Source organism: Rhinichthys klamathensis, unplaced genomic scaffold (assembly GCF_029890125.1).
Source record: "Rhinichthys klamathensis goyatoka isolate OS25496 unplaced genomic scaffold, OSU_Roscu_1.1 h1tg000682l_1, whole genome shotgun sequence".
Classification (NCBI taxonomy): domain Eukaryota; kingdom Metazoa; phylum Chordata; class Actinopteri; order Cypriniformes; family Leuciscidae; genus Rhinichthys; species Rhinichthys klamathensis.
This window is the reverse complement of record NW_026607113.1, coordinates 442,679-470,098: the sequence shown is the minus strand read 5'-3', so window position 1 is coordinate 470,098 and position 27,420 is coordinate 442,679. Positions and strand designations below refer to the sequence as shown.

The 27,420-nt window shown below is 37.2% G+C and overlaps 1 protein-coding gene across 1 annotated transcript; it reads right to left on the bottom strand.

Annotated features, from left to right (window-relative positions):
* Nucleotides 1-1,679: 1,679 nt before the first annotated feature.
* jdp2a (Jun dimerization protein 2a) lies at nucleotides 1,680-24,168 on the bottom strand. Its single transcript, XM_056241902.1, has 4 exons — nucleotides 23,963-24,168; nucleotides 12,369-12,586; nucleotides 10,366-10,470; nucleotides 1,680-2,495 (listed from the first exon to the last, which is right to left on the bottom strand). Exons 1-4 carry the CDS (start codon nucleotides 24,051-24,053, stop codon nucleotides 2,337-2,339), a joined length of 573 nt encoding a protein of 190 aa, XP_056097877.1. The 5' UTR covers nucleotides 24,054-24,168; the 3' UTR covers nucleotides 1,680-2,336.
* Nucleotides 24,169-27,420: the final 3,252 nt, after the last annotated feature.

Here is a 27,420-nt window from a genome sequence, read left to right as displayed (position 1 = left end):
AATTTCAAAGGTGTTTTCTGTCATTTTAGGTAGTTCTGTCAGGTCCATTTAAGTCAAGAACATATGACAATAAATAATTTAGGACATTTTATTGATAAATTGCAATTTAAGTTGATAAATTGTGAATAAAATTTTGGCGGTATGGCTCTGTTCAGGGAGTCCTCTGACCTTTCATGAGCACCATGAAATAGCAGAGAGTCAGAGGACAGCAGCAGCATTAGGGGACACTCACACAGTTTTTAGGACTGGGAGAGCTGAACTATTCCCCCTATGAACAGAGCAGCAACGATGACAGAATAGCAAATGCCACGTATACACGACAAGGAGGAGCTGGGGAGGTGGCGGGTTGCAGAGAAGCGAACAGCAAGCAATTAGGAGCGAACTGAATCTGCTTAAAATAGGGCGCCTTGTTTTGAGCGTAGCCATTAGCAGCAAGGGGAGTTGAACACATAGAAGGTAAAAGAAATGGACACAGCGACCCCATAGACTTCAACGGAGAAAAGTGAAGTCAATTAGAAGCACTCACTTCCTGATTGCCAAGCGAACTGCGCAGGCTCAAACTGAGCTGGACGACGTAGATGTGACGTGAGAAACTTGTACGTCTTCTAGTAGCTGTGCCAAGAGGAATCTGAATCATTCCCTTCCGAATCTTGCAGAGCCGGAGATCGTGAGTATTAGCTGTCCATGAGCTAGCAGCAGGAGCAACTTTATGACACTCTATGGGCTTCTCCCTCGACTTTATGCCTCCACGTCCCCCCGATTGTGCGCGAGCTTCTACTTCTGTCTATACGGTAATTTCTCTACTGTGTGACAGAGTCGCGTGTTATGACGCAACCGTTAGCCTATTTTTACAAAAACTGCTTCTACGGGGCCATAACGTAAGATACAAGGTAATGGAGCCTTTTATACATTGTCGTGTTTCTTTAGAAATAAACAATGGACAAATGGAGTCTTTAAACGCCTCAGATGTAAAGTTATTCGCTGTCAAAGTGACGCAAAAATGAATGGGAGTCAATGGGATGCTAACAGCAGGTGAAGGCTTGTTAGCCAATGGCGGCCCCCGGGGAGACTTCAGTTTCCGGCTGGTGGATTACCCCCTTGGTTGAACAGCTGATGAGCCAAATCTGCACAAGATGTCAGCGCCATCTTAGGACTTTGGCGGCTTCACTTTTCACCAATGGAAGAGAGTGAAGGGGCATAGTCCATCCCAATAGTTTTAGTTTTAGATGGCTCCCCGGCCTGAGTCGGGCGGTGGGGGTATGTGGCGTGGGGGGCGTAGTTCAGCGAGGTCTGCGACGGGAGAGAGAGTTGGGAGACGAGCGGTGAGTAAGTAGGACAAGTGCAAATGACAAACACCTGTGTCTTGTTGTAGCAATTGGCATGGAGAGTCCGGATGTAAGCTGCTGAGAAACAGTGAGAAAGCAAGAACTAGTGACGACTGTCACTGAGAACTTCTGTAGAGAGTTGGAAGCAGCAAAAACCATCGTTCACCACGGATGGTCATTGACACATAAATCAGAGACCAAAGAGTTCCAATCAAACATTGTGTATGTTATGATTCTGAGTTGGACTACCTGTAGGTTTTTGTGTTTTATTTTATGTATGTACTCTGACTAAAAATGACATTGCAAAATGGCTGCAGGTTGTCCAACTCAAAAACAATTTTGATAATGGCAAAATAACATTTGGAAAACACTTGTTTAATAATTGCTTGCAGTTTTCACAGCTGTACAACAAATTGAATAAGTCACAGAAATAGAGGTTATGAAATTGTTTGTTGCATAAAATGTATCACGTCTAGTGATAAGTCCATGTACAGGAAGTATAAAAATCATATATATATATATAGTAGATAACTATAATAAATTGGCAAGATGTAAACAGTTCATACATATGTGCATACATGACGCCTGCGTCAGAAAAACAAAAAACCCAACTGAAGGCAGCAAATGGTGAGATAGTCCATGAAGAATCGTCCAGTTTACATGGCGAGGCCACAACATGCGTGCGATGAGTGTTTTCATGAATTCATAACAAACCTTAGGCAATTCTTTCCTAAATGGACTAAAACAAACAAGGCACTTTATGACAAAAAAAAAAAAGTTTTACAGGAGAAAAACAATCCCATAAAAGTTTTGTAACTAACACACAGCCCGATACTGAGGCCATCAGTGTGTTTCTCTTGTTGCTTTGTTTATTCGCACCCCTCCAACTTCGAAGGTCAGAGAACGAACGCCATTTTCTCTTCCTTAAAATGTCCAAGTGCTTTGAGCCAAGTGCTTCAGTTAGCAGAAGAGCTAACCTGTAAACAGTAACATGGGAATGTGTGATCCTTCTCATTCGGCCTCTTTCTCAGGGCTCTTGATGCTGTCTGTCCTCACGATGCATGTGGGCCGATGGCGATTGAGCATCAGTATGAGCTGCTGTCGTTCGTGCTTCAGCTCCTCGATCTGTGACTTCAGCTCCGAGTTCATCATCTCTAGACGTTCAGATTCCTTCAACGGAAGAGTTGAGGGCACGTTAAAGGGATAGTTCACCCGAAAATGAAAATTACCCCATGATTTACTCATCCTCAAGCCATCCTAGGTGTGTATGACATTCTTCTTTCAGACGAATACAATCAGAGTTATATTAAAAATGTCCTGGCTCTTCCAAGTTTAATAATGGCAGTGAATGGCCGTTTCTGTTTTGAAGTCCATAAAAGTGCATCTATCCATCATAATAGTGCACCTATTCATCATAAAAGTGCATCTATCCATGATAAAAGTGCATCTATCCATGATAAAAGTGCATCTATCCATCATAAAAGTGCATCTATCCATCATAATAGTGCACCTATTCATCATAAAAGTGCATCTATCCATGATAAAAGTGCATCTATCCATGATAAAAGTGCATCTATCCATGATTAAAGTGCATCTATCCATGATAAAAGTGCATCTATCCATCATAAAAGTGCATTTGTCCATGATAAAAGTGCATCTATCCGTCATAAAAGTGCATCTATCCATCATAAAAGTGCATCTATCCATGATAAAAGTGCATCTATCCATCATAAAAGTGCATCTATCCATCATAAAAGTGCATATATCCATCATAAAAGTGCATCTATCCATCATAAAAGTGCATCTATCCATCATAAAAGTGCATCTATCCATCATAAAAGTGCATTTATCCATCATAAAAGTGCATCTTTCCATTCTCTCTAAGATGCACTTTTATGATGGATAGATGCACTTTTATCATGGATAGATGCACTTTTATGATGAATAGATGCACTTTTATGATGGATAGATGCACTTTTATCATGGATAGATGCACTTTTATCATGGATAGATGCACTTTTATCATGGATAGATGCACTTTTATGATGGATAGATGCACTTTTATGATGGATAGATGCACTTTTATCATGGATAGATGCACTTTTATGATGGACAAATGCACTTTTATGATGGATAGATGCACTTTTATCATGGATAGATGCACTTTAATCATGGATAGATGCACTTTTATCATGGATAGATGCACTTTAATCATGGATAGATGCACTTTTATCATGGATAGATGCACTTTTATGATGAATAGATGCACTTTTATCATGGATAGATGCACTTTAATCATGGATAGATGCACTTTTATCATGGATAGATGCACTTTTATCATGGATAGATGCAATTTTATGATGGATAGATGCACTTTTATCATGGATAGATGCACTTTTATCATGGATAGATGCACTTTTATCATGGATAGATGCACTTTTATGATGGATAGATGCACTTTTATGATGGATAGATGCACTTTTATCATGGATAAATGCACTTTTATCATGGATAGATGCACTTTTATGATGGATAGATGCACTTTTATGATGGATAGATGCACTTTTATCATGGTTAGATGCACTTTTATGATGGACAAATGCACTTTTATGATGGATAGATGCACTTTTATCATGGATAGATGCACTTTAATCATGGATAGATGCACTTTTATCATGGATAGATGCACTTTTATCATGGATATATGCACTTTTATGATGGATAGATGCACTTTTATGATGGATAGATGCACTTTTATCATGGATAGATGCACTTTTATCATGGATAGATGCACTTTTATGATGGATAGATGCACTTTTATGATGGATAGATGCACTTTTATCATGGATAGATGCACTTTTATCATGGATAGATGCACTTTTATGATGGATAGATGCACTTTTATGACGGATAGATGCACTTTTATCATGGACAAATGCACTTTTATGATGGATAGATGCACTTTTATCATGGATAGATGCACTTTTATCATGGATAGATGCTCTTTTATCATGGACAGATGCACTTTTATCATGGATAGATGCACTTTTGTGATGGATAGATGCACTTTTATGATGGATAGATGCACTTTTATGATGATAGATGCACTTTTATCATGGATAGATGCACTTTTATGATGGATAGATGCACTTTTATGATGGATAGATGCACTTTTATCATGGATATATGCTTTTTTATGTTGGATAGATGCACTTTTATCATGGATAGATGCACTTTTATGATGGATAGATGCACTTTTATGATGGATAGATGTACTTTTATGATGGATAGATGGACTTTTATGATGGATAGATGCACTTTTATCATGGATCATGCTCTTTTATCATGGACAGATGCACTTTTATGATGGATAGATGCACTTTTATCATGGATCATGCTCTTTTATCATGGACAGATGCACTTTTATCATGGATCATGCACTTTTATCATGGATAGATGCACTTTTATCATGGACAGATGCACTTTTATGATGGACAGATGCTCTTTTATGATGGACAGATGCTCTTTTATGATGGACAAATGCACTTTTATGATGGATAGATGCACTTTTATGATGGATAGATGCACTTTTATGATGGATAGATGCACTTTTATGACGGATAGATTCACTTTTATGATGGATAGATGCACTTTTATCATGGACAAATGCACTTTTATGATGGATAGATGCACTTTTATGATGGATAGATGCACTTTTATGACGGATAGATGCACTTTTATGACGGATAGATTCACTTTTATGATGGATAGATGCACTTTTATGATGGATAGATGCACTTTTATCATGGATAGATGCACTTTTATCATGGATAGATGCACTTTTATGATGGATAGATGCTCTTTTATGATGGACAGATGCTCTTTTATCATGGATAGATGCACTTTTGTGATGGATAGATGCACTTTTATCATGAATAGATGCACTTTTATGATGGATAGATGCACTTTTATGATGGATAGATGCACTTTTATGATGGATAGATGCACTTTTATCATGGATAGATGCACTTTTATGATGGATAGATGCACTTTTATGATGGATAGATGCACTTTTATCATGGATATATGCTTTTTTATGTTGGATAGATGCACTTTTATCATGGATAGATGCACTTTTATGATGGATAGATGCACTTGTATGATGGATAGATGCACTTTTATCATGGATAGATGCACTTTTATGATGGATAGATGCTCTTTTATGATGGACAGATGCTCTTTTATCATGGACAGATGCACTTTTATCATGGATAGATGCACCTTTATGATGGATAGATGCACTTTTATGATGGATAGATGCACTTTTATCATGGATAGATGCACTTTTATGATGGATAGATGCTCTTTTATGATGGATAGATGCACTTTTATGATGATAGATGCACTTTTATCATGGATAGATGCTCTTTTATTATGGACAGATGCTCTTTTATCATGGACAGATGCTCTTTTATCATGGACAGATGCACTTTTATCATGGATAGATGCACTTTTATCATGAATAGATGCACTTTTATGATGGATAGATGCACTTTTATCATGGATAGACACACTTTTATGATGGATAGATGCTCTTTTATGATGGATAGAGGCACTTTTATGATGATAGATGCACTTTTATCATGGATAGATGCTCTTTTATCATGGACAGATGCTCTTTTATCATGGACAGATGCACTTTTATCATGGATTGGATAGATGCACTTTTATCATGAATAGATGCACTTTTATGATGGATAGATGCACTTTTATGATGGATAGATGCACTTTTATGATGGATAGATGCACTTTTATGACGGATAGATGCACTTTTATGACGGATAGATTCACTTTTATCATGGATAGATGCACTTTTATGATGGATAGATGCACTTTTATCATGGATAGATGCACTTTTATCATGGATAGATGCACTTTTATCATGGATAGATGCACTTTTATGATGGATAGATGCTCTTTTATGATGGACAGATGCTCTTTTATCATGGACAGATGCACTTTTATCATGGATAGATGCACCTTTATGATGGATAGATGCACTTTTATGATGGATAGATGCACTTTTATCATGGATAGATGCACTTTTATGATGGATAGATGCTCTTTTATGATGGATAGATGCACTTTTATGATGGATAGATGCTCTTTTATCATGGACAGATGCTCTTTTATCATGGACAGATGCTCTTTTATCATGGACAGATGCACTTTTATCATGGATAGATGCACTTTTATCATGAATAGATGCACTTTTATGATGGATAGATGCACTTTTATCATGGATAGATGCACTTTTATGATGGATAGATGCACTTTTATGATGATAGATGCACTTTTATCATGGACAGATGCTCTTTTATCATGGACAGATGCACTTTTATCATGGATAGATGCACTTTTGTGATGGATAGATGCACTTTTATCATGAATAGATGCACTTTTATGATGGATAGATGCACTTTTATGATGGATAGATGCACTTTTATGATGGATAGATGCACTTTTATGATGATAGATGCACTTTTATCATGGATAGATGCACTTTTATGATGGATAGATGCACTTTTATGATGGATAGATGCACTTTTATCATGAATAGATGCACTTTTATGATGGATAGATGCACTTTTATCATGGATAGATGCACTTTTATGATGGACAGATGCTCTTTTATCATGGACAGATGCACTTTTATCATGGATAGATGCACTTTTATCATGAATAGATGCACTTTTATGATGGATAGATGCACTTTTATCATGGATAGATGCACTTTTATGATGGATAGATGCACTTTTATGATGGATAGATGCACTTTTATCATGGACAGATGCTCTTTTATCATGGACAGATGCACTTTTATCATGGATAGATGCACTTTTATGATGGACAGATGCTCTTTTATGATGGATAGATGCACTTTTATGATGATAGATGCACTTTTATCATGAATAGATGCACTTTTATGATGGATAGATGCACTTTTATGATGGATAGATGCTCTTTTATGATGGATAGATGCACTTTTATGATGATAGATGCACTTTTATCATGAATAGATGCACTTTTATGATGGATAGATGCACTTTTATCATGGATAGATGCACTTTTATGATGGATAGATGCTCTTTTATGATGGATAGATGCACTTTTATGATGATAGATGCACTTTTATCATGAATAGATGCACTTTTATGATGGATAGATGCACTTTTATCATGGATGGATGCACTTTTATGATGGATAGATGCACTTTTATGATGGATAGATGCACTTTTATCATGAATAGATGCACTTTTATGATGGATAGATGCACTTTTATCATGGATAGATGCACTTTTATGATGGACAGATGCTCTTTTATCATGGACAGATGCACTTTTATCATGGATAGATGCACTTTTATCATGAATAGATGCACTTTTATGATGGATAGATGCACTTTTATCATGGATAGATGCACTTTTATGATGGATAGATGCACTTTTATGATGGATAGATGCACTTTTATCATGGACAGATGCTCTTTTATCATGGACAGATGCACTTTTATCATGGATAGATGCACTTTTATGATGGATAGATGCTCTTTTATGATGGATAGATGCACTTTTATGATGATAGATGCACTTTTATCATGAATAGATGCACTTTTATCATGGACAGATGCACTTTTATCATGGATAGATGCACTTTTATGATGGATAGATGCACTTTTTTAATGGATTGATGCACTTTTATGATGGAAAGATGCACTTTTATCATGAATAGATGCACTTTTATGATGGATAGATGCACTTTTATCATGGATAGATGCACTTTTATGATGGACAGATGCTCTTTTATCATGGACAGATGCACTTTTATCATGGATAGATGCACTTTTATCATGAATAGATGCACTTTTATGATGGATAGATGCACTTTTATCATGGATAGATGCACTTTTATGATGGATAGATGCACTTTTATGATGGATAGATGCACTTTTATCATGGACAGATGCTCTTTTATCATGGACAGATGCACTTTTATCATGGATAGATGCACTTTTATGATGGATAGATGCTCTTTTATGATGGATAGATGCACTTTTATGATGGATAGATGCACTTTTATCATGGATAGATGCACTTTTATGATGGACAGATGCTCTTTTATCATGGACAGATGCACTTTTATCATGGATAGATGCACTTTTATCATGGATAGATGCACTTTTATGATGGATAGATGCACTTTTATCATGGACAGATGCTCTTTTATGATGGACAGATGCTCTTTTATCATGGACAGATGCACTTTTATCATGGATAGATGCACTTTTATCATGGATAGATGCACTTTTATGATGGACAGATGCACTTTTATCATGGATAGATGCACTTTTATCATGAATAGATGCACTTTTATGATGGATAGATGCACTTTTATGATGGATAGATGCACTTTTATGATGGATAGATGCTCTTTTATGATGGATAGATGCACTTTTATGATGGATAGATGCTCTTTTATGATGGATAGATGCACTTTTATGATGGATAGATGCACTTTTATGATGGATAGATGCACTTTTATGATGGATAGATGCACTTTTATGATGGATAGATGCACTTTTATCATGAATAGATGCACTTTTATGATGGATAGATGCACTTTTATGATGGATAGATGCTCTTTTATGATGGATAGATGCACTTTTATGATGGATAGATGCACTTTTATCATGGATAGATGCACTTTTATGATGGACAGATGCTCTTTTATCATGGACAGATGCACTTTTATCATGGATAGATGCACTTTTATCATAGATGGATGCACTTTTATGATGGACAGATGCACTTTTATCATGGATAGATGCACTTTTATCATGAATAGATGCACTTTTATGATGGATAGATGCACTTTTATCATGGATAGATGCACTTTTATGATGGATAGATGCTCTTTTATGATGGATAGATGCACTTTTATGATGATAGATGCACTTTTATCATGGATAGATGCTCTTTTATCATGAACAGATGCTCTTTTATCATGGACAGATGCACTTTTATCATGGATAGATGCACTTTTGTGATGGATAGATGCACTTTTATCATGAATAGATGCACTTTTATGATGGATAGATGCACTTTTATGATGGATAGATGCACTTTTATGATGATAGATGCACTTTTATCATGGATAGATGCACTTTTATGATGGATAGATGCACTTTTATGATGTATAGATGCACTTTTATCATGGATATATGCTTTTTTATGTTGGATAGATGCACTTTTATCATGGATAGATGCACTTTTATGATGGATAGATGCACTTTTATGATGGATAGATGTACTTTTATGATGGATAGATGGACTTTTATGATGGATAGATGCACTTTTATCATGGATCATGCTCTTTTATCATGGACAGATGCACTTTTATGATGGATAGATGCACTTTTATGATGGATAGATGCACTTTTATGATGGACAGATGCACTTGTATGATGGACAGATGCACTTTTATGATGGATAGATGCACTTTTATGATGGATAGATGCACTTTTATCATGGACAGATGCACTTTTATGATGGATAGATGCACTTTTATCATGGATAGATGCACTTTTATGATGGACAGATGCACTTGTATGATGGACAGATGCACTTTTATGATGGATAGATGCACTTTTATGATGGACAGAGTCACTTTTATGATGCATAGATGCACTTTTATGATGAATAGATGCACTTTTATGATGGATAGATCCTCTTTTACACTTTTATGATGAACAGATGCACTTTTATGATGGACAGATGCACTTTTATGGACTTCAAAACAGAAAACAGCTTGGAAGAGCCAGGATATTTAAACTCTGATTGTGTTTGTCTAAAAGAAGAGTGTCATATACACCTAGGATGACTTCAGGGTGAGTAAATCATGGGCTAATTTTCATTTTTGGGTGAAGTATCCCTTTAATACTTCGGCGCTGCATGTTGACTCTTTTACATGAACCACTTACCCTTTGGAGATACTCCGTTCTCTCTTTCTTTTTGTTTCGACATCTTGCTGCTGCCACTTTGTTTTTCTCTCGCCTTCTTTTCCTCCGGTCTTCCTCTTCATCTTTCTGGCAACAGCAAAAATGAAGGCTTTTAATGAGTCTGCTAAATTTACTACAATCTGCCATTAAAGTAGGTCATTTGTTTAGGCAACCTGTTTAAAACATTCAATATTCACCTTTAAATTCAAGGAAGTTGGATGCAATATAAAAAAGAAAAAAAAGAAAAGAGTATTAAAAGAGTACAAATATAGTTGCAAACTATAAATTGACAATTTTTAAGAGCTTTATCATTTTTGACCACTAGGTGACATCCATGCATAGAAAGTGTTTCGTTAATGTTCCAAAGTGCTGTTGATAATCATTAATTTCTGGTTGGGATTTATATAAACATGTTATTTAAATCCAAGAAGAAGGAAAAAGGGACAGACCTTGAAAACAAAAAGAAAAATCATAGTATTCTACAGGCTAGAGTGAAAAATCTTCCAGTTTGCCATCAAATTGTGCAACGCAATAATTAATTGTAATATCAACAGACTTTTGCTGAATGAAAGCTATAGTATAGCATAAAAACGTTATATAGTATAACTAGTCATAAAAAACATTAGTCTTGCTGATCACATAATCTGAGCCTGAACCGATGGCGATTATGAAATGCTTGTCGTTAAATAGTAAAAATAACGCACAAGTCATGTATAAGGGTATAATAGAAACTTCTTTAATAAATAACATTCAGTCAGTCTGCATTAACAGAAGCAGCTGTTCAGTCAGCAACATCTGCTCACATGAACACGTATAGCTGTTCTTTATAGAGCTATGCTTTTAAAAACACGCTACTAACATCACCAATATCAAACGCAATGAAAAGGCAGGAAATGTAATAAATAGTCCGATATAAAATATTTATATCTCAATAAAAAAAATATTTACAGTACAGTATTTATAATAAAATAAATATTTATGTGAACCAATTTACCACCCTTTAGTACTTTAATTCAGTTTACTGTGAGTGCAGCTTTAAGTACATGCTTGTGAACATGTTTTACTGTGTTCACCTGATACCATCTCTGGTCTAGTCTATATATCATCAGTGTAGAGGGTTTTGTACCTGTCACTGCAAAAATAGCCTGATATAGTTGGGCTAGATGGCATTTTTGCTTTTATTTTTTGCATTTTTATTAGATAATTTTTTTGTGTGTGCTGAAATCACACAAAAAAAATTATCTAATAAAAATGCAAAAAAATGCAAAAAAAAAGTTTGTTTAATTGAAGCAGTGACCGTCTGTCCACTAGATGGAGTCACTGCAGTTTGATACGTACACAGAAAACACCACCACCGATATGTTTAAACACTGACTGCACAAACACACAGATCTGCTCGATCTTCCCAGATACAAACAGGCAGTGCTGCTCCAAACTCACACACCTGTAAAGATAGAGCTGCACCTTCAAGCTTTCTGATTGGCTGATACACTGGAACAAAAAATTGGTGCTGGGTTTACTTTTAAACAGTTTTGAATTAGAAATTGCTTGTCAAATATACAAATAATTACAAATCAATGGCAAGTAAGTAGAAAGACTGAAATGAGATTTTCTCCAATCATTTTTTTTTTTTTTTTTTTACAACTTGGAAAAATAATTTTCTTCAGCTCATATGCATGATGTTTACATGTAGTCTAGAGACAAATGTGATGCCAAAGACACGTCATCAGAGAAGAGAAGAGATGTCTCTGCAAGAGGGAGGTTATTCTGATTAAAGATTACGAGACATGTATTTAAAACAATGATGTGTTTATAATAAACACTGCAATATAAAAAATAAAAATAAAAAAAATAATTGTCAATTTTGATTTTTAGCAAAGCAGTTTACAGCTCCACTTTTTAGTTTCCCTGCAGTTTATATAGTTCAAGTAAATAAAGTGCTGTTTCCTTCAGATGCCCTCAGATTAAAGCATGAAGAAGCTCACCTCAGCTTTAATGGGGAGCGGCCGCTTGCCCAGTTTTCCCAGTAGATGTAGAGGCGACAGCATGGCCCCGAGGTTGTAGAGGTCGGCGTACTTCAGGTGTTGGGTGAGTGTGGTGGCAGAGATGCCCACCAGAGGGCCCAGACTGGGCAGTGCGCCCGCCGTCACCGAGGGGTCCGGGATCTGTCCGGGCATCACGTCACCAACACCCCTGACCACAGCTGGAGGAAACACAACACACTTCTGCATGTCAGACTAATGAGCCATCTATTGAAGTCCAGTTATCACTTGAATATCAGTCGTTTAAGACACCACCAAGGCCTATTAAAGTGCCCCATTATGCCATTTTAAAGGTTTCTAATTTTGTTTTGGGGTCTCCTGCAGCATCAGCTCTTTTCTCAGTGTCTGAAAGGATTAGTACAAAACTCAATCTCTCTAAGCCCCGCCTTTTCGAGAGTCTACTCTGCTCTGATTGGTCAATGACCCAGTCTGTTGTGATTGGTCTACTCTGCTCTGATTGGTCAGAAGGGTCAGTCTGTTGTGATTGGTCTACTCTGCTCTGATTGGTCAAATGGCCCAGTCTGTTGTGATTGGTCTACTCTGCTCTGATTGGTCAGATGGCCCAGTCTGTTGTGATTGGTCTACTCTGCTCTGATTGGTCAGATGGCCCAGTCTGTTGTGATTGGTCTACTCTGCTCTGATTGGTCAATGACCCAGTCTGTTGTGATTGGTCTACTCTGTTCTGATTGGTCAGATGGCCCAGTCTGTTGTGATTGGTCTACTCTGCTCTGATTGGTCAATGACCCAGTCTGTTGTGATTGGTCTACTCTGTTCTGATTGGCCAGATGGCCCAGTCTGTTGTGATTGGTCTACACTGCTCTGATTGGTCAGAAGGGTCAGTCTGTTGTGATTGATTGGTCTACTCTGCTCTGACTGGTCATATGGCTCAGTCTGTTGTGATTGGTCTACTCTGCTCTGATTGGTCAATGACACAGTCTGTTGTGATTGTTCTACTCTGCTCTGATTGGTCAATGACACAGTCTGTTGTGATTGTTCTACTCTGCTCTGATTGGTCAATGACCCAGTCTGTTGTGATTGGTCTACTCTGCTCTGATTGGTCAGAAGGGTCAGTCTGTTGTGATTGGTCTACTCTGCTCTGATTGGTCAATGACCCAGTCTGTTGTGATTGGTCTACTCTGCTCTGATTGGTCAGACGGCTCAGTCTGTTGTGATTGATTGGTCTACTCTGCTCTGATTGGTCATATGGCTCAGTCTGTTGTGATTGGTCTACTCTGCTCTGATTGGTCAATGACACAGTCTGTTGTGATTGTTCTACTCTGCTCTGATTGGTCAATGACCCAGTCTGTTGTGATTGGTCTACTCTGCTCTGATTGGTCAGATGGCCCAGTCTGTTGTGATTGGTCTACTCTGCTCTGATTGGTCAGATGACTCAGTCTGTTGTGATTGGTCTACTCTGCTCTGATTGGTCAGAAGGGTCAGTCTGTTGTGATTGGTCTACTCTGCTCTGATTGGTCAGAAGGGTCAGTCTGTTGTGATTGGTCTACTCTGCTCTGATTGGTCAATGACACAGTCTGTTGTGATTGTTCTACTCTGCTCTGATTGGTCAATGACCCAGTCTGTTTTGATTGGTCTACTCTGCTCTGATTGGTCAGATGGCCCAGTCTGTTGTGATTGGTCTACTCTGCTCTGATTGGTCAATAACCCAGTCTGTTGTGATTGGTCTACTCTGCTCTGATTGGTCAGATGGCCCAGTCTGTTGTGATTGGTCTACTGTTTCTGATTGGTCAGATGACCCAGTCTGTTGTGATTGGTCTACTCTGCTCTGATTGGTCAGATGACCCAGTCTGTTGTGATTGGTCTACTCTGGTCTGATTGGTCAGATGGCCCAGTCTGTTGTGATTGGTCTACTCTGCTCTGATTGGTCAGATGACCCAGTCTGTTGTGATTGGTCTACTCTGGTCTGATTGGTCAATGACCCAGTCTGTTGTGATTGGTCTACTCTGCTCTGATTGGTCAGATGACCCAGTCTGTTGTGATTGGCCTACTCTGCTCTGATTGGTCAGATGGCTCAGTCTGTTGTGATTGGCCTACTCTTCTCTGATTGGTCAGATGGCCCAGTCTGTTGTGATTGGTCTACTCTGCTCTGATTGGTCAATAACCCAGTCTGTTGTGATTGGTCTACTCTGTTCTGATTGGTCAGATGGCCCAGTCTGTTGTGATTGGTCTACTCTGCTCTGATTGGTCAATAACCCAGTCTGTTGTGATTGGTCTACTCTGTTCTGATTGGTCAGATGGCCCAGTCTGTTGTGATTGGTCTACTCTGCTCTGATTGGTCAATAACCCAGTCTGTTGTGATTGGTCTACTCTGCTCTGATTGGTCAATAACCCAGTCTGTTGTGATTGGTCTACTCTGTTCTGATTGGTCAGATGGCCCAGTCTGTTGTGATTGGTCTACTCTGCTCTGATTGGTCAATGACCCAGTCTGTTGTGATTGGTCTACTCTGTTCTGATTGGTCAGATGGCCCAGTCGGTTGTGATTGGTCTACTCTGCTCTGATTGGTCAATGACCTAGTCTGTTGTGATTGGTCTACTCTGCTCTGATTGGTCAGATGGCCCAGTGTGTTGTGATTGGTCTACTCTGCTCTGATTGGTCAATGACCCAGTCTGTTGTGATTGGCCTACTCTTCTCTGATTGGTCAATGACCCAGTCTGTTGTGATTGGTCTACTCTGCTCTGATTGGTCAGATGGCCCAGTCTGTTGTGATTGGTCTACTCTGCTCTGATTGGTCAATGACCCAGTCTGTTGTGATTGGTCTACTCTGCTCTGATTGGTTAGATGGCCCAGTCTGTTGTGATTGGTCGACCGCTTACAGATCGTGTCGTAAACCACATGACCATTAGCATATTGGAATCTCTTCCTGAAGTGCTCTTTTTCAGCACTTGAATACGAACAGTAGTAATGGTGTAATTATATATTGGCATCAAAATAATCACAAATATAGCATGACGAATATTCACTATAAATACTATACTAAACTTTAAAATACTAAATAGAAAATAGGCCTGCAGGACTGCAGTTATTCAGCCTACACACACTTTTATTATATTGTCTATTTTAATAACACATATTTGTTCAGATTACATTCTGTGGAAATTGATCATGACTCATTTTTTCATGTTAAATTCTCGTGAAGTGAACAAAAGAGTGAATGTTACCCATCCAATTGTAATTGGGTATTTAGAGTCAGGAATACTTCCTACTTATTAAAAACGAAAGCAAGTTATGTTCATGAGCTGACAGACACGACATGTTAGAATATGTATTATAAAAGCCAGAGTGATGATTAATGGATTTATAAATTTTATCAATATATTATTAGAGGCTTATATTATTAAGCCTTATTATTATTATAGTAATCATTGTATATTGTATTCAAATGAATTTCCTCCAATTATATTATCCTGTTTATTAAATTTTTGTTAAAAATTAAATACAGAAATATATTGTGTGATGAGCTGACAATCTATATCCTGTGGAAATTACAGACATAAACAGATCTTTATCCTCAAATCGTGTCCTGCTCGACTGATATTCAGCACATCAGACCATAAGATCATGATACTGTCACAAATGTAAATTTAATTTGGATTAGTTGTGTCTATTACAAAGATTACCAAGATGTGTAGCACTAGTCATACCTAACAAAAACAAAAAATCTAATATTCTTTTTGCTGACGTTCCCATTAAGTTATAAAAACGTTATTTCGGAATGTTCTGTGATCATTTTAAGTTTTTTAAATATTTTAAAACATTTTTTTCTTGGTTATACAAAAATTAAGGGATCAGTGGTTCGAGAGGTTACTGTAAGTTGCTGTTTGAATGGGACATTTCGAGACTCACACCTGTAAGTTAATGCAGCTGTCAATCCCAAAAACTGACAGTGTGAGCGTAGCCATTATTATTGAGGAATTGACACATCAACTACAATTATATAAGACTTCAAAGGGAAAAGTAAACCAAAAGTAATGCAAAATATGTTATATTTTATAATGTCCCAAATCAATGATTTAAGGTTATATCTTTACAAAATAAAAGTCCACCTGTGCAGAAATACCAACAAAGCAGCAGCAGGTTTTGTCCAGATGCTCAATCTGTCACTGGAATCCATCATTTAGACCTTTACTGACAATAAAAAAAGAACTGAACAATAAAATAATGTTTTTTAAAGTGCCCCTATTTTCAAGTATGACCTTTCATGCACAGTGTAATACCGCTGTTTGTGAATGTAAAAGTTCTGCAAAGTTTCAAACATCAATGTGCAGATAAATGGATTTATTGTCTCTTTAAAGAAATTCTGAACAGCCAGAAACGAGTCGTCAGTAATTCCAGAGACTCACTTCCGGCTCGAACCTACATAGGTTTGTAACTAATTCGCATAATGCCGGCTTATGGTCTTCATTGGCTGAACAGCGTCTCTTAGCTCCGCCCTCAAACACTGTAGTTGTATCTGAGACTGGAAGAGTTCGGTTTGTGTTGTTCATGTCAAGAAGATGCTGTTTTCTGCTGCCAAAGCAAATCCACTTTGATGAGATTGATACGGTAAAACCCACGCCACCGTTACAGTTCGTATCACTCTGTATATAAGTGCTGAGGAAGAGCTGAAATCAAGATAAGTATAGAGTGTTTCGTTTCCGACATGCGCTGTAAGCGGTTGACCAATCAGAGCAGAGAAGACCAATCACAACAGACTGGGCCATCTGACCAATCAGAAACAGAGTAGACCAATCACAACAGACTGGGTCATCTGACCAATCAAAAACAGAGTAGACCAATCACAACAGACTGGGCCATCTGACCAATCACAACAGACTGGGCCATCTGACCAATCAGGAACAGAGTAGACCAATCACAACAGACTGGGCCATCTGACCAATCAGAAACAGAGTAGACCAATCACAACAGACTGGGCCATCTGACCAATCAGAAACAGAGTAGACCAATCACAACAGACTGGGCCATCTGACCAATCAGAAACAGAGTAGACAACAGACTGGGCCATCTGACCAATCAGAAACAGAGTAGACCAATCACAACAGACTGGGCCATCTGACCAATCAGAAACAGAGTAGACCAATCACAACAGACTGGGCCATCTGACCAATCAGAAACAGAGTAGACCAATCACAACAGACTGGGCCATCTGGCCAATCAGAAACAGAGTAGACCAATCACAACAGACTTGGCCATCTGACCAATCAGAGCAGAGTAGACCAATCACAACAGACTGGGCCATCTGACCAATCAGAAACAGAGTAGACCAATCACAACAGACTGGGCCATCTGACCAATCAGAAACAGAGTAGACCAATCACAACAGACTGAGCCATCTGACCAATCAGAGCAGAGAAGACCAATCACAACAGACTGGGCCGTCTGACCAATCAGAACAGAGTAGACCAATCACAACAGACTGGGCCGTCTGACCAATCAGAAACAGAGTAGACCAATCACAACAGACTGAGCCATCTGACCAATCAGAGCAGAGAAGACCAATCACAACAGACTGGGCCGTCTGACCAATCAGAACAGAGTAGACCAATCACAACAGACTGGGCCGTCTGACCAATCAGAGCAGAGCAGACTCTCAGAAAGGAGGGGCTTAAAGAGGCTGAATCCTTGATAGAATTGTTTCAGACACAGTCAGAAAGAAAATTTAACCTTGAGATCAGGAACCTTTTAAATATCACATTAGGGGTACTTTAACCAACCAACAGAAATGTTACATACACACAAGTCTCCAATTATTGTTTTGAACACATGTCCATTGTGCCCATGCACTGTCTATTCTGCCCATTAGATATTCAATATCTGACATGTGTATATAATACGTCCACTTACAGACCCTTTGCAAGATAAGCTGCTCTTTTCCCCCCTTTTTTTTTTACGAGAGGCACAAAACTAGACCCAGACACATTCTCCTTAAAGCCGCGGAGAGAAGAAGTGAGAACCGAGCCAAGATCCGCCCGCTGCCCGAGTTTCCTCCGTCCCAATCTGAGTTCTCCATGTCAGCCGAGAGGAATGTGGCCGCAGAGCAACAGGACAATGTCATCGGCCTCAAGTAAAAAACCCTTCAGATGTGCTTTCTATAGCTTAGGAAGAACTATTTTAAAGAAAACACTCTCAAGTCTTTCCATTCTTACAGAGAGATGAACTGTACAGAAAGTGACCGGCATGAATGAGCCTCTTGAAGAAACGCCCTCACTTTGACACCAGAAATCACTGCCACATGTGAACCTCTGCATGGCACACACACACGCGTTATGACTCGGGAAGTTTCATTAGTCTTTGCTCAGGCAAGCTATCATTGCTCATACTGAACGTTAGTCATTTAAACAAACACCTTAAAGGGATAGTTCACCCCAAAATGTAAACTCTGTCAGTAATTACTCTCCCTCATGTTGTTCAACCCCCGTAAGACTTTCGTTCATCTTCAGAACACAAATTAAGATATTATTGATTATATCTGAGAGCTGGATCACTCCTCCATAGGCTTCTTAAGGGATTGAAACTGGCCGGCCCAAAAGTTATGAAAGACATCGTTAAAATAGTCCGAGTGACGACAGTGGCTCAACCTTAAGTTTATCAAGCGACCAGAATACTTTTTGTGCGCAAAAAACAAACAAAAATAACGACTTTATTCAACTATTCATTTCCTTCTCTATACGGCTGTGATATTTCACGTAGTGTAACTACGCAAAGCTTCTAGGTTGTAGTCACGCATCACATGACCAGCGTCGGCCAATAGTGAGCCTGCGTGTGACGTGCAACCTAGAAATCTTGCGTAGTTTCACTACGTGAAATATCACGGCCGTACAGAGAAGGAAATGAATAGTTGAATAAAGCCGTTATTTTTGCAACGTATTTGTGGAGTGGAGACATTGCAACGACAACAACTCCACAACAATGACAGCAAGAAACTAGAGCTGTGCGATTTTAGTGCATTTCTTTCCTTCACAGATCTGCGCTTTCATTCCTCCTAAAAGCCCAAGCTTGACATCCAAATCAGCTAGATTGATTGTTTGACAATTTGATTGTGGTAAAATACAGTCTGTTGCTAAACTGCAGGATGTAGTCGATGATAAAATAGAGTTACTAAACACTGTCGGTTATGAGGTAACATAAACAGTTGGGAAATAAGTCGCATGTGTAACAGTATATAGGGATTCGGTCTTAAAGTGACAGTAGCCTAATAAACCTGCTGCTGTCTGTGTCATTAATCTTAATCAAACAACAAAAGACAAAGAAAAAAAATCAATCACTGCTCTTTAGTAGATTTATTAGGATAAATCTACACTTCATACAGTGAAGGCTACGCAGTGTTGTTTTACATTTGATTGACTGTCTCTTTGAATTGACTTTCTGTTGATAAAGAGTGTTCTGTTTACTATTATTAGGGTATGTTGCACACGTTTCTTGCCAATAATTAATAAGATGTGACAAGGTTCTCTCACAGTTATGAACAAACGTACTTCCAGTAACATTAATAGCGTTTGTTCAAAGTTATCTGGTCTTTAATAATGTTCTCAAAACGTTAGCACAAAAACATTATTTATAAATTGTTCATGGAAGGTTTTTTAAGAAACATTTTAGTTGGACGTTTGTCTAATGTTTTTAAATGTTACAACTGGTTTCCGAACGTCCAGAGAACATTCAACATTCCATAAGAATGATGAAACGGAATGTTCCCTAAACGTTCACATTACCAAGAAAAAAAATGACATTTTGAACATTTTGTTGATTTGGTAAAAAAAAAAAAAAAAATCCATGTAACACAATATCAGATAGACATAGAGGGATCTTTAGTATTTGCAGGAAAGTTCCCATCTAGGAACAACAAAGAACACTCAAAAAACCTAACAACCTCAAAGAAAAAATACTCACAAAATACAGCAAGCTTATATTCCCGTATAGTCATATACTGAATAACCCGATGCTTAACTAAATCCCGTCTGCAATATATTAATCAGGAACATTTTCAAATGTGATCAAGCGTGTTTCATGTTCAGAAGGTGTGTGAGGCTTTTCTGTCGACAGAACCACAGACTCAAATCAACACAAGCATCTTACTAAAAGCCCCAATGGAAAAATGATTTCCGCAGTAAAAAAAAAAAATCTTTTGAAACTTTTAACACACTTCCAAATAAAACTTCATACCGACCAGTCGAGACAAGTATGTATTGAGGGAATGACAGCATGAAGGATTTGGAAAAATAAACAGAATAAAACACTGTTCTCTTTGTTTAGATTTTCACTGGAAAGTTCTATAGAGCGCTTTAGTTCAGACCGTGCAAACCGACGCTCTCTCCGCTGTGACCGCTACCACATGTTATATTAATATTTTGATCCATTATTACAGATAAAGTGTTGCTCTAATTGATTGATTGCCCCGTTCTTCAGTAAACATCCAAGTAATGCTGTGCACGCTACAGAGAATGATGAAACATGCCACACTTGATTATGTTGTTTGTCCAAGTATTATATGGACAACAAGCAAAATAAATACAATAATCAATCTATTGTCCACATGTTCAATTCAGCACAACCAAGCACAACAACACATCCGTACAAATCGAGAAATTGTGTTCAGCGAGTAACTAAGTCTATAAAAACCTTAAATAAAAGTGACTTTTAAGAGTTAATATTTAATAAGGCTATAAATTATAGCTGCACAAATCTGGATAAATTGAGAATCACAATTTTTTTGTTTCAAACTGAGATTATGATTCTGAACAAACAACTAAACAAAATAACAATTGCTACAATCTATTTAAAAATGCTTAAAGTCCCCATGTAGTCAATCATTTTATCCTTTAAACTCATCTTTGATCACCAAAATGAAATTTTTTCCTTGAAAAAAAAATTCTCCATGCCTTAAAATATCTTGAATGTAACTCGACACCCTTGCCTCATTTAGTATACGCGGTTCTATGAATATGCAAATGAGCCCCGCCTCCACTCACTCACTCAGCTCAGAGATCCACTGGTTGACGATCACAGGTTGATCTGATTGGTTACAAGGTCGTTTGTGACGTCAGAAACACCAGCGATTTGTTTTTGAGACTGTCTTTGGTTCACTGCAGTTTAAAGCAGAAAATACTCAGCAATGCTGTCGACTTATGAACTTACACATGGTGTGTCTTAAAGCATATTAAAAACACCACATACACACATAAACTACATTAAAAGCTGGACTTTCACCACAGGGGGGCTTTAATTGATTTAAATGAATTATTATTATTTTTAAATCTGTTTGAATGAATGATTTAATGACTCACTCTTTCATTAGAGTAGCGATCTGAAAGCATACAGAGCCGTCTAATACTCTCTAATCGCTCAGGGTCTTTAATGTCATACAACGATCGTTTCAAGTCCAACTAAAGACTTCTTTGTTTCATTTCTGGATGAATTAGCGTTTTTTAAAAGAATCTTTTGACTGAATGATTGAATGACATTTTCTAACAGTCACTAGTCGCCACCTACTGGTGTAACAATGTAATGATACAATCTTTATTTGAAGCGTCAAGTTACTTTCAAAAGGTGATTTACTCGTACCATAGACATCAGTGTTTATATCCGAACTGTAAACTTTCAGCCAGCTACTTCTGTGACAATCTGATTTATTGTAACACAGAAATAATCACACTGTGTGTGTTGAAAATACATCAGTTTCATATCTATAGGCCTACATGACAACGGCTCTCTCTGGGTCAGAACGCAGATCTGAATGTTTGCTGTGATCGTACTTTTTACAAGTTTAATAGACAGAGACAAATATCGTTGTCATTTTGTGTGTTTGAATCGAGATCGCCATCTTTTAATAACGATTAGTCGTGCAGCGTCTCTACAGATTATTCAGCAGTTCAGTCTAATAAAAACCTATTTTACAAATATGTGTGTGTGTGCTGTCTGTGTGTGTATTGCTGCAGTATCGTATTGTTAGCATCAACATATTAACATCTGATTGTAAAACATGTGAGTCGTGTTTAACAGCGTTTAAATGAACCATGAGGTTTCGTTTAGTCCAACAAGGCAAAGATTTAGAGAGTGATTTTTTCCTGCTTCTAATTATAAAAGTCACTGAAATTTCATCCTAAAACGACACTTCCGAACTGACACTCAGCAACACTTTTTTAATCATCAATTTAAAGTTTAAATAGTGTTTTAAAGACGTGCGTTAAACTGTGTTTTAGATCAATCTTAAAACACTGTATTTGTGCATGGAAAGAAGTGTTTTCTGCGTTGAGCTCATGTGCTGTTTCATAAATTAATAGTTTATAGTCATTTCATATAGCAGCATGTCACAACATGCAGGTTTAACACTAGAACGCTAAACACATTTTATAATGTTAGAGAATTTCAATACATCATTTTACACAGTTGTTATTGCCTGAGAGCGTCATAATGCACATTGATATCACCGTGTTTATTGACAGTGACATATATTTGCATGGAGTTACTGTTAATCACAGCATTGCGCGTATAGCCGTGTGTCATAATCAACGTTCATACATCTGTAAAGGTCAGTGTCATTTCGTTGCATTATGCATGCAGTTATAATAGCACTGTTATGCAATGAGAAACAGTTTCACACATTGCTTCCAGATTTTATCGCCCACTTCTTTTTGAGTGGAAGTGAAACCCTTTTCTGAACAGCTGAAAATGCTGATGATCACCACAGTTCATTTAACTTTACTGTGATGTAACATGCAAATATTTGCAGCTCTTAAGTTTTTAAGATCATGTTTTAAATAAACAAAATAAACTGAGGCGAAGACACTAATACCACATTCGGGTGATGGATATATCCAACTGTAAAACTGGACTTGAACCCACATTTATACATTTTGAATCTAAAAAAAATAGTGTATTGCTGCCCATTAGCACACATGCATCCGTTTCACTGATTACAAGCTTAGTGTATTGTGTGTGACACCGGACAATACAATGAAATAATAAGGTAGGCTAACAATGATGAAAATATGAATGTGCATTTGCACCACGCCCGCCCTACAGTGACTCAAAATTATCTCAAAGCGGAAGTTTCTCTTATGTAACACGAACTTCAGTGTTGAGTCTGTCTGTCTGTCCCATCATCAGTGAACATTCCCTATGTAGGCTACAACTAGAGATGGACATGCCTGAGAGAAATGCGTTCAAACTTGGAAATAAAGAGGTATTTAGGTTGCAGAACGCATGCATGCGTTGAATGCAACACAATCTATTGTTGTTATTTTAAATAAATACGCACGTTGCTGATGTTGCAATGCACATTCTGTGCTTGCCTTACATACACTCGGTCTGTGTGTCAAAGCCTAGCGAGTTCCCTAGATAGACAGCATTTTTGCGCATCACTGAATCGGAGCGCGCGCACGATGTCCATGAATGCTCCTGCGCGCGTCCGATGCGCAAAAACGCGCTCCGCTAGGCGTCTCTCTGCGCTTTGAGACACCGCCGAGGAGAAATGCAGAGCCTAGGACTCGAAGCCGTGCAAAAGTTGTCAAAGTTGGCCTCTTACCTGACTTCGGTCTCGGGGTGAGCGAGTGGAGTCCCTTTGTGACGTCAGCTGGAGGTCGCGAGTAGATCTTGAAGAGCGGGAATCGTTGCATCAGCTCGAGTCGCGAGCGCTGATCCCTGATCGGGAAGAGCGAGGAATGCGGAAGTCAGACGTCAGCAGGGAGGATGAGAAATGAACTGCAGGGAAAACACTCATGGAGAAGTGGAGAAGTGAGGAGCAGAGACTCGCTCCACCCCTTAGAAACCAGAAAACAAACATTCCGTTCCCCGTCAGCGCTTTACATCAAGCAGGAGTCCGTTCACCAGTATAGCTAACGCATCAAAAAAGGGTCCTCCTCTTTTTTAATGGATATATGAATATAACTAGTTTTAAACTGCAGTATAGCTTGACCCTGCAATCCTGGAGGCTGCAGTTTCAGGACTGCAAATAAATAGGACCATATCTTTTCCTTTTATTAGGGGAGACCGGGGACAGTTGCAACACTTTTTGCATTTGGCTCTGTTACTCAGATTAGACAAACCACATGTTTATACAATAAACTTACATCTGTATGTTAATAGTCTAAACCATTTAAAGATAATTTTACAGAATATACTTTTTTCACAATTTGCATTTGAATGTAAGGAGTCCCGGGCCCGGGGACAGTTGCAACATTGTTTGCGGATTTGTTGCAACATGTTACAAATACAATATATTACAATATATGCCAGTGTTAGCAAAATTATTATTATCAAAAATGTAAGTTATAAGAATATTACAGTGTTATAATGTTATTTATTCATCAGCTTTGATTAGATTACAATTATAGATTTGTCTAGATGAGTATAGGCCTTGTTATGTGCAGATGTCAAATATTCAAATTGATATAAAATACAGTAGGCTTTTAGTGACATAGGAAGAATGGAACAATTTGTGAGGCAAATAACTTTTATTTAGCCTATTTTCATGTAAAACATTTTTTTTAAAACTATATTTTATATTATAATTTTTCATTTTAACAATATGTTATGCATGGTCACAGGCACGTGCACACACACATGAACAGAAACCTCCTGTCCTTGCTCCAACTTGATGATCTATATTATATTTAAGTAAAAACTTATGATTTTTTTTTTTTTTTTAAATACTGCATGGTCTGTTTTTATATTTATGCATTGTACCTGTCAGCCATGATAAAACCTCATGTGCTAGCTAAACAATTGACCTTGATACATAACCATTCTAGCTTAAAGTTAACATCACTCATTTAAACCATAAGTTTGAGCTGAATCACAAAAACAGTGACAACAGTTTAACAAAAACAAAGCTCAAGAAAAGAAATACTTTCATACTTTAAAACAGTTTTTCTTCAATAGATCCTGGAGGAGCGCAGGAATCTCCTTGATTTGGGCATCCAATTGAGCATGAGCAGTGTGAGTGTCATCACTCTTGTTTCTGATTGGAGAAAATGACATGTTGCAACTGTCCCCGGTCTCCCCTACTAGCACTTTACTTTATAGGCTACTTCTCCTCCTAAACAACCCATAACCCTAAACATAGCATCATTTTTTACCTAATTTGTTTCAGTTTTCTTGAATTTAAAAAGACTGATACTGGGAATGTTAGGAAAACCAAACTAACAGGGAACGTTTTGTTTACATAAATAAAACATTCTGGCTAACCAACAGAGAGCGTTAGGATGTGTGTTCTGGGAACATTATGGCAACCAAAAATTGTTAGCTGTGCGTTGCTAATCCTCCTGAAAAGTTTAACCTAATTTGTTTCAATATATGAGTTCAGATTCTGGTTTTAAATCCAGTTTTCTTGAGGAAAAGACCCAATTTTTCAACACAGAAGTAAGGAATTTATGTTCGCAGTGTGATGTTTTTCATCTGGTGTGCGACCAGCTTAACAATAAACTTATTTGCACTACAAACTAGTGTGTTTATGATTACGATAATAAATAAAAATAATATGACTACCGTATATATATATATATATATATATATATATATATGTGTGTGTGTACAGATTTTTTTTTTTATTGACATAAGAACGATCAGATAACAACAGATGACAGCATGAGTAAATGAGACAGTACAATCAATTTGAATATGAAGTACAGTAGAGAAAAAAAAGTAAATTAAATTACATCACTCAACATATTATCATACATTTTCACAAATTTGGCACTTTTTTTGTTATTAATTCTTTTTAGTGTCTTAATAAAATAATTGAAGTCACAGAAAAAAATATTTAATTTGGGTACTCTTAAACAATATTTGCATTTATGAATGAAATATTTTGCCAATAAAAATAAAAATATTTCCTATATATTCTATTTTATGATTATAATGCGAAAAATAACAAATTACATCACCCAATGTTAAATCAATTTCCAATTTTAGTTTCAAAGCTAGGAGTTTTGACAGTATGTGTAGTTCTTAATATTTATAAGGTAAGAGCCATGCTTTTAATTGTTAAATTATTAATTAATCTTTTCTATCAAGGAATCCCCCCCCAAAAAATTATACCCTCGCGGGGTAATTCGTTTTCTTGACTGAAACACATTTCTTATAGTTTTATTGCTACATTTTGGATCGTAAATACTTTTGCCTTCAATCAGACATTTCTTTTCACTCTTTACAATCTCTTCAAATGATAAATGACATTTCATTAAATGAACAAGACCATTTGGTATAGCTTTTACCATGGTAAGAAATTCCTTATGAATAACCGGGAAATTATATTTAGACATGAAATCATAATAAGCATAAACATTCCCTTTTGAATCTAACATATCACAAAGATAATCAATACCTTTTTCATGCCAATTCTTAAGAAACATCGACTTGTTCTTGGCAAGAATATTTTCATTGTTCCATAGCTTTTCTTTATGTGGGGAGAAGTTGTGGACAAAGCAAAGTTTCCATGCTAGAAGAGCCCGTTCGTGGAATTTAGAAAGTTTTATAGGGATCTTAGAAGGGGAGAAATTACAAGTTAACAAAAACTTATATTATGTGGGATAAAATACCAAATAGACTCTGGTGAATTGACACAATTCTTTACCCAGTAAGTATAAAAAAAATCCAACATATCAAAACCTCCAATCTCTTTTTTACCACATAAAACCTGTTTCTTCAGATGTTGATGTTTGTTTTTCCAAAAAAACTTAAACAATAAACTATTGATTTGTATACAGGTATTATCATGGACAAATAACGAAAATGATGGATATATAAGTCGAGCTAGACCTTCAGCTTTAATTAAAAGAACTCTACCAAGGAAAGACAAATCTCTTTGAAGCCAACTGTTAAATATATGTTTAGCTTTTTTGATTTTAGGGAGAAAATTCATATCTTGTCTAAAAGATAATCTTTTGGAGATATGGATTCCAAGATATTTCACATTATCTTTAATGGGTATATTTTCCACAGAGGTTTCCATAGTGTCGAATAAACAAAGAATTTCACATTTGG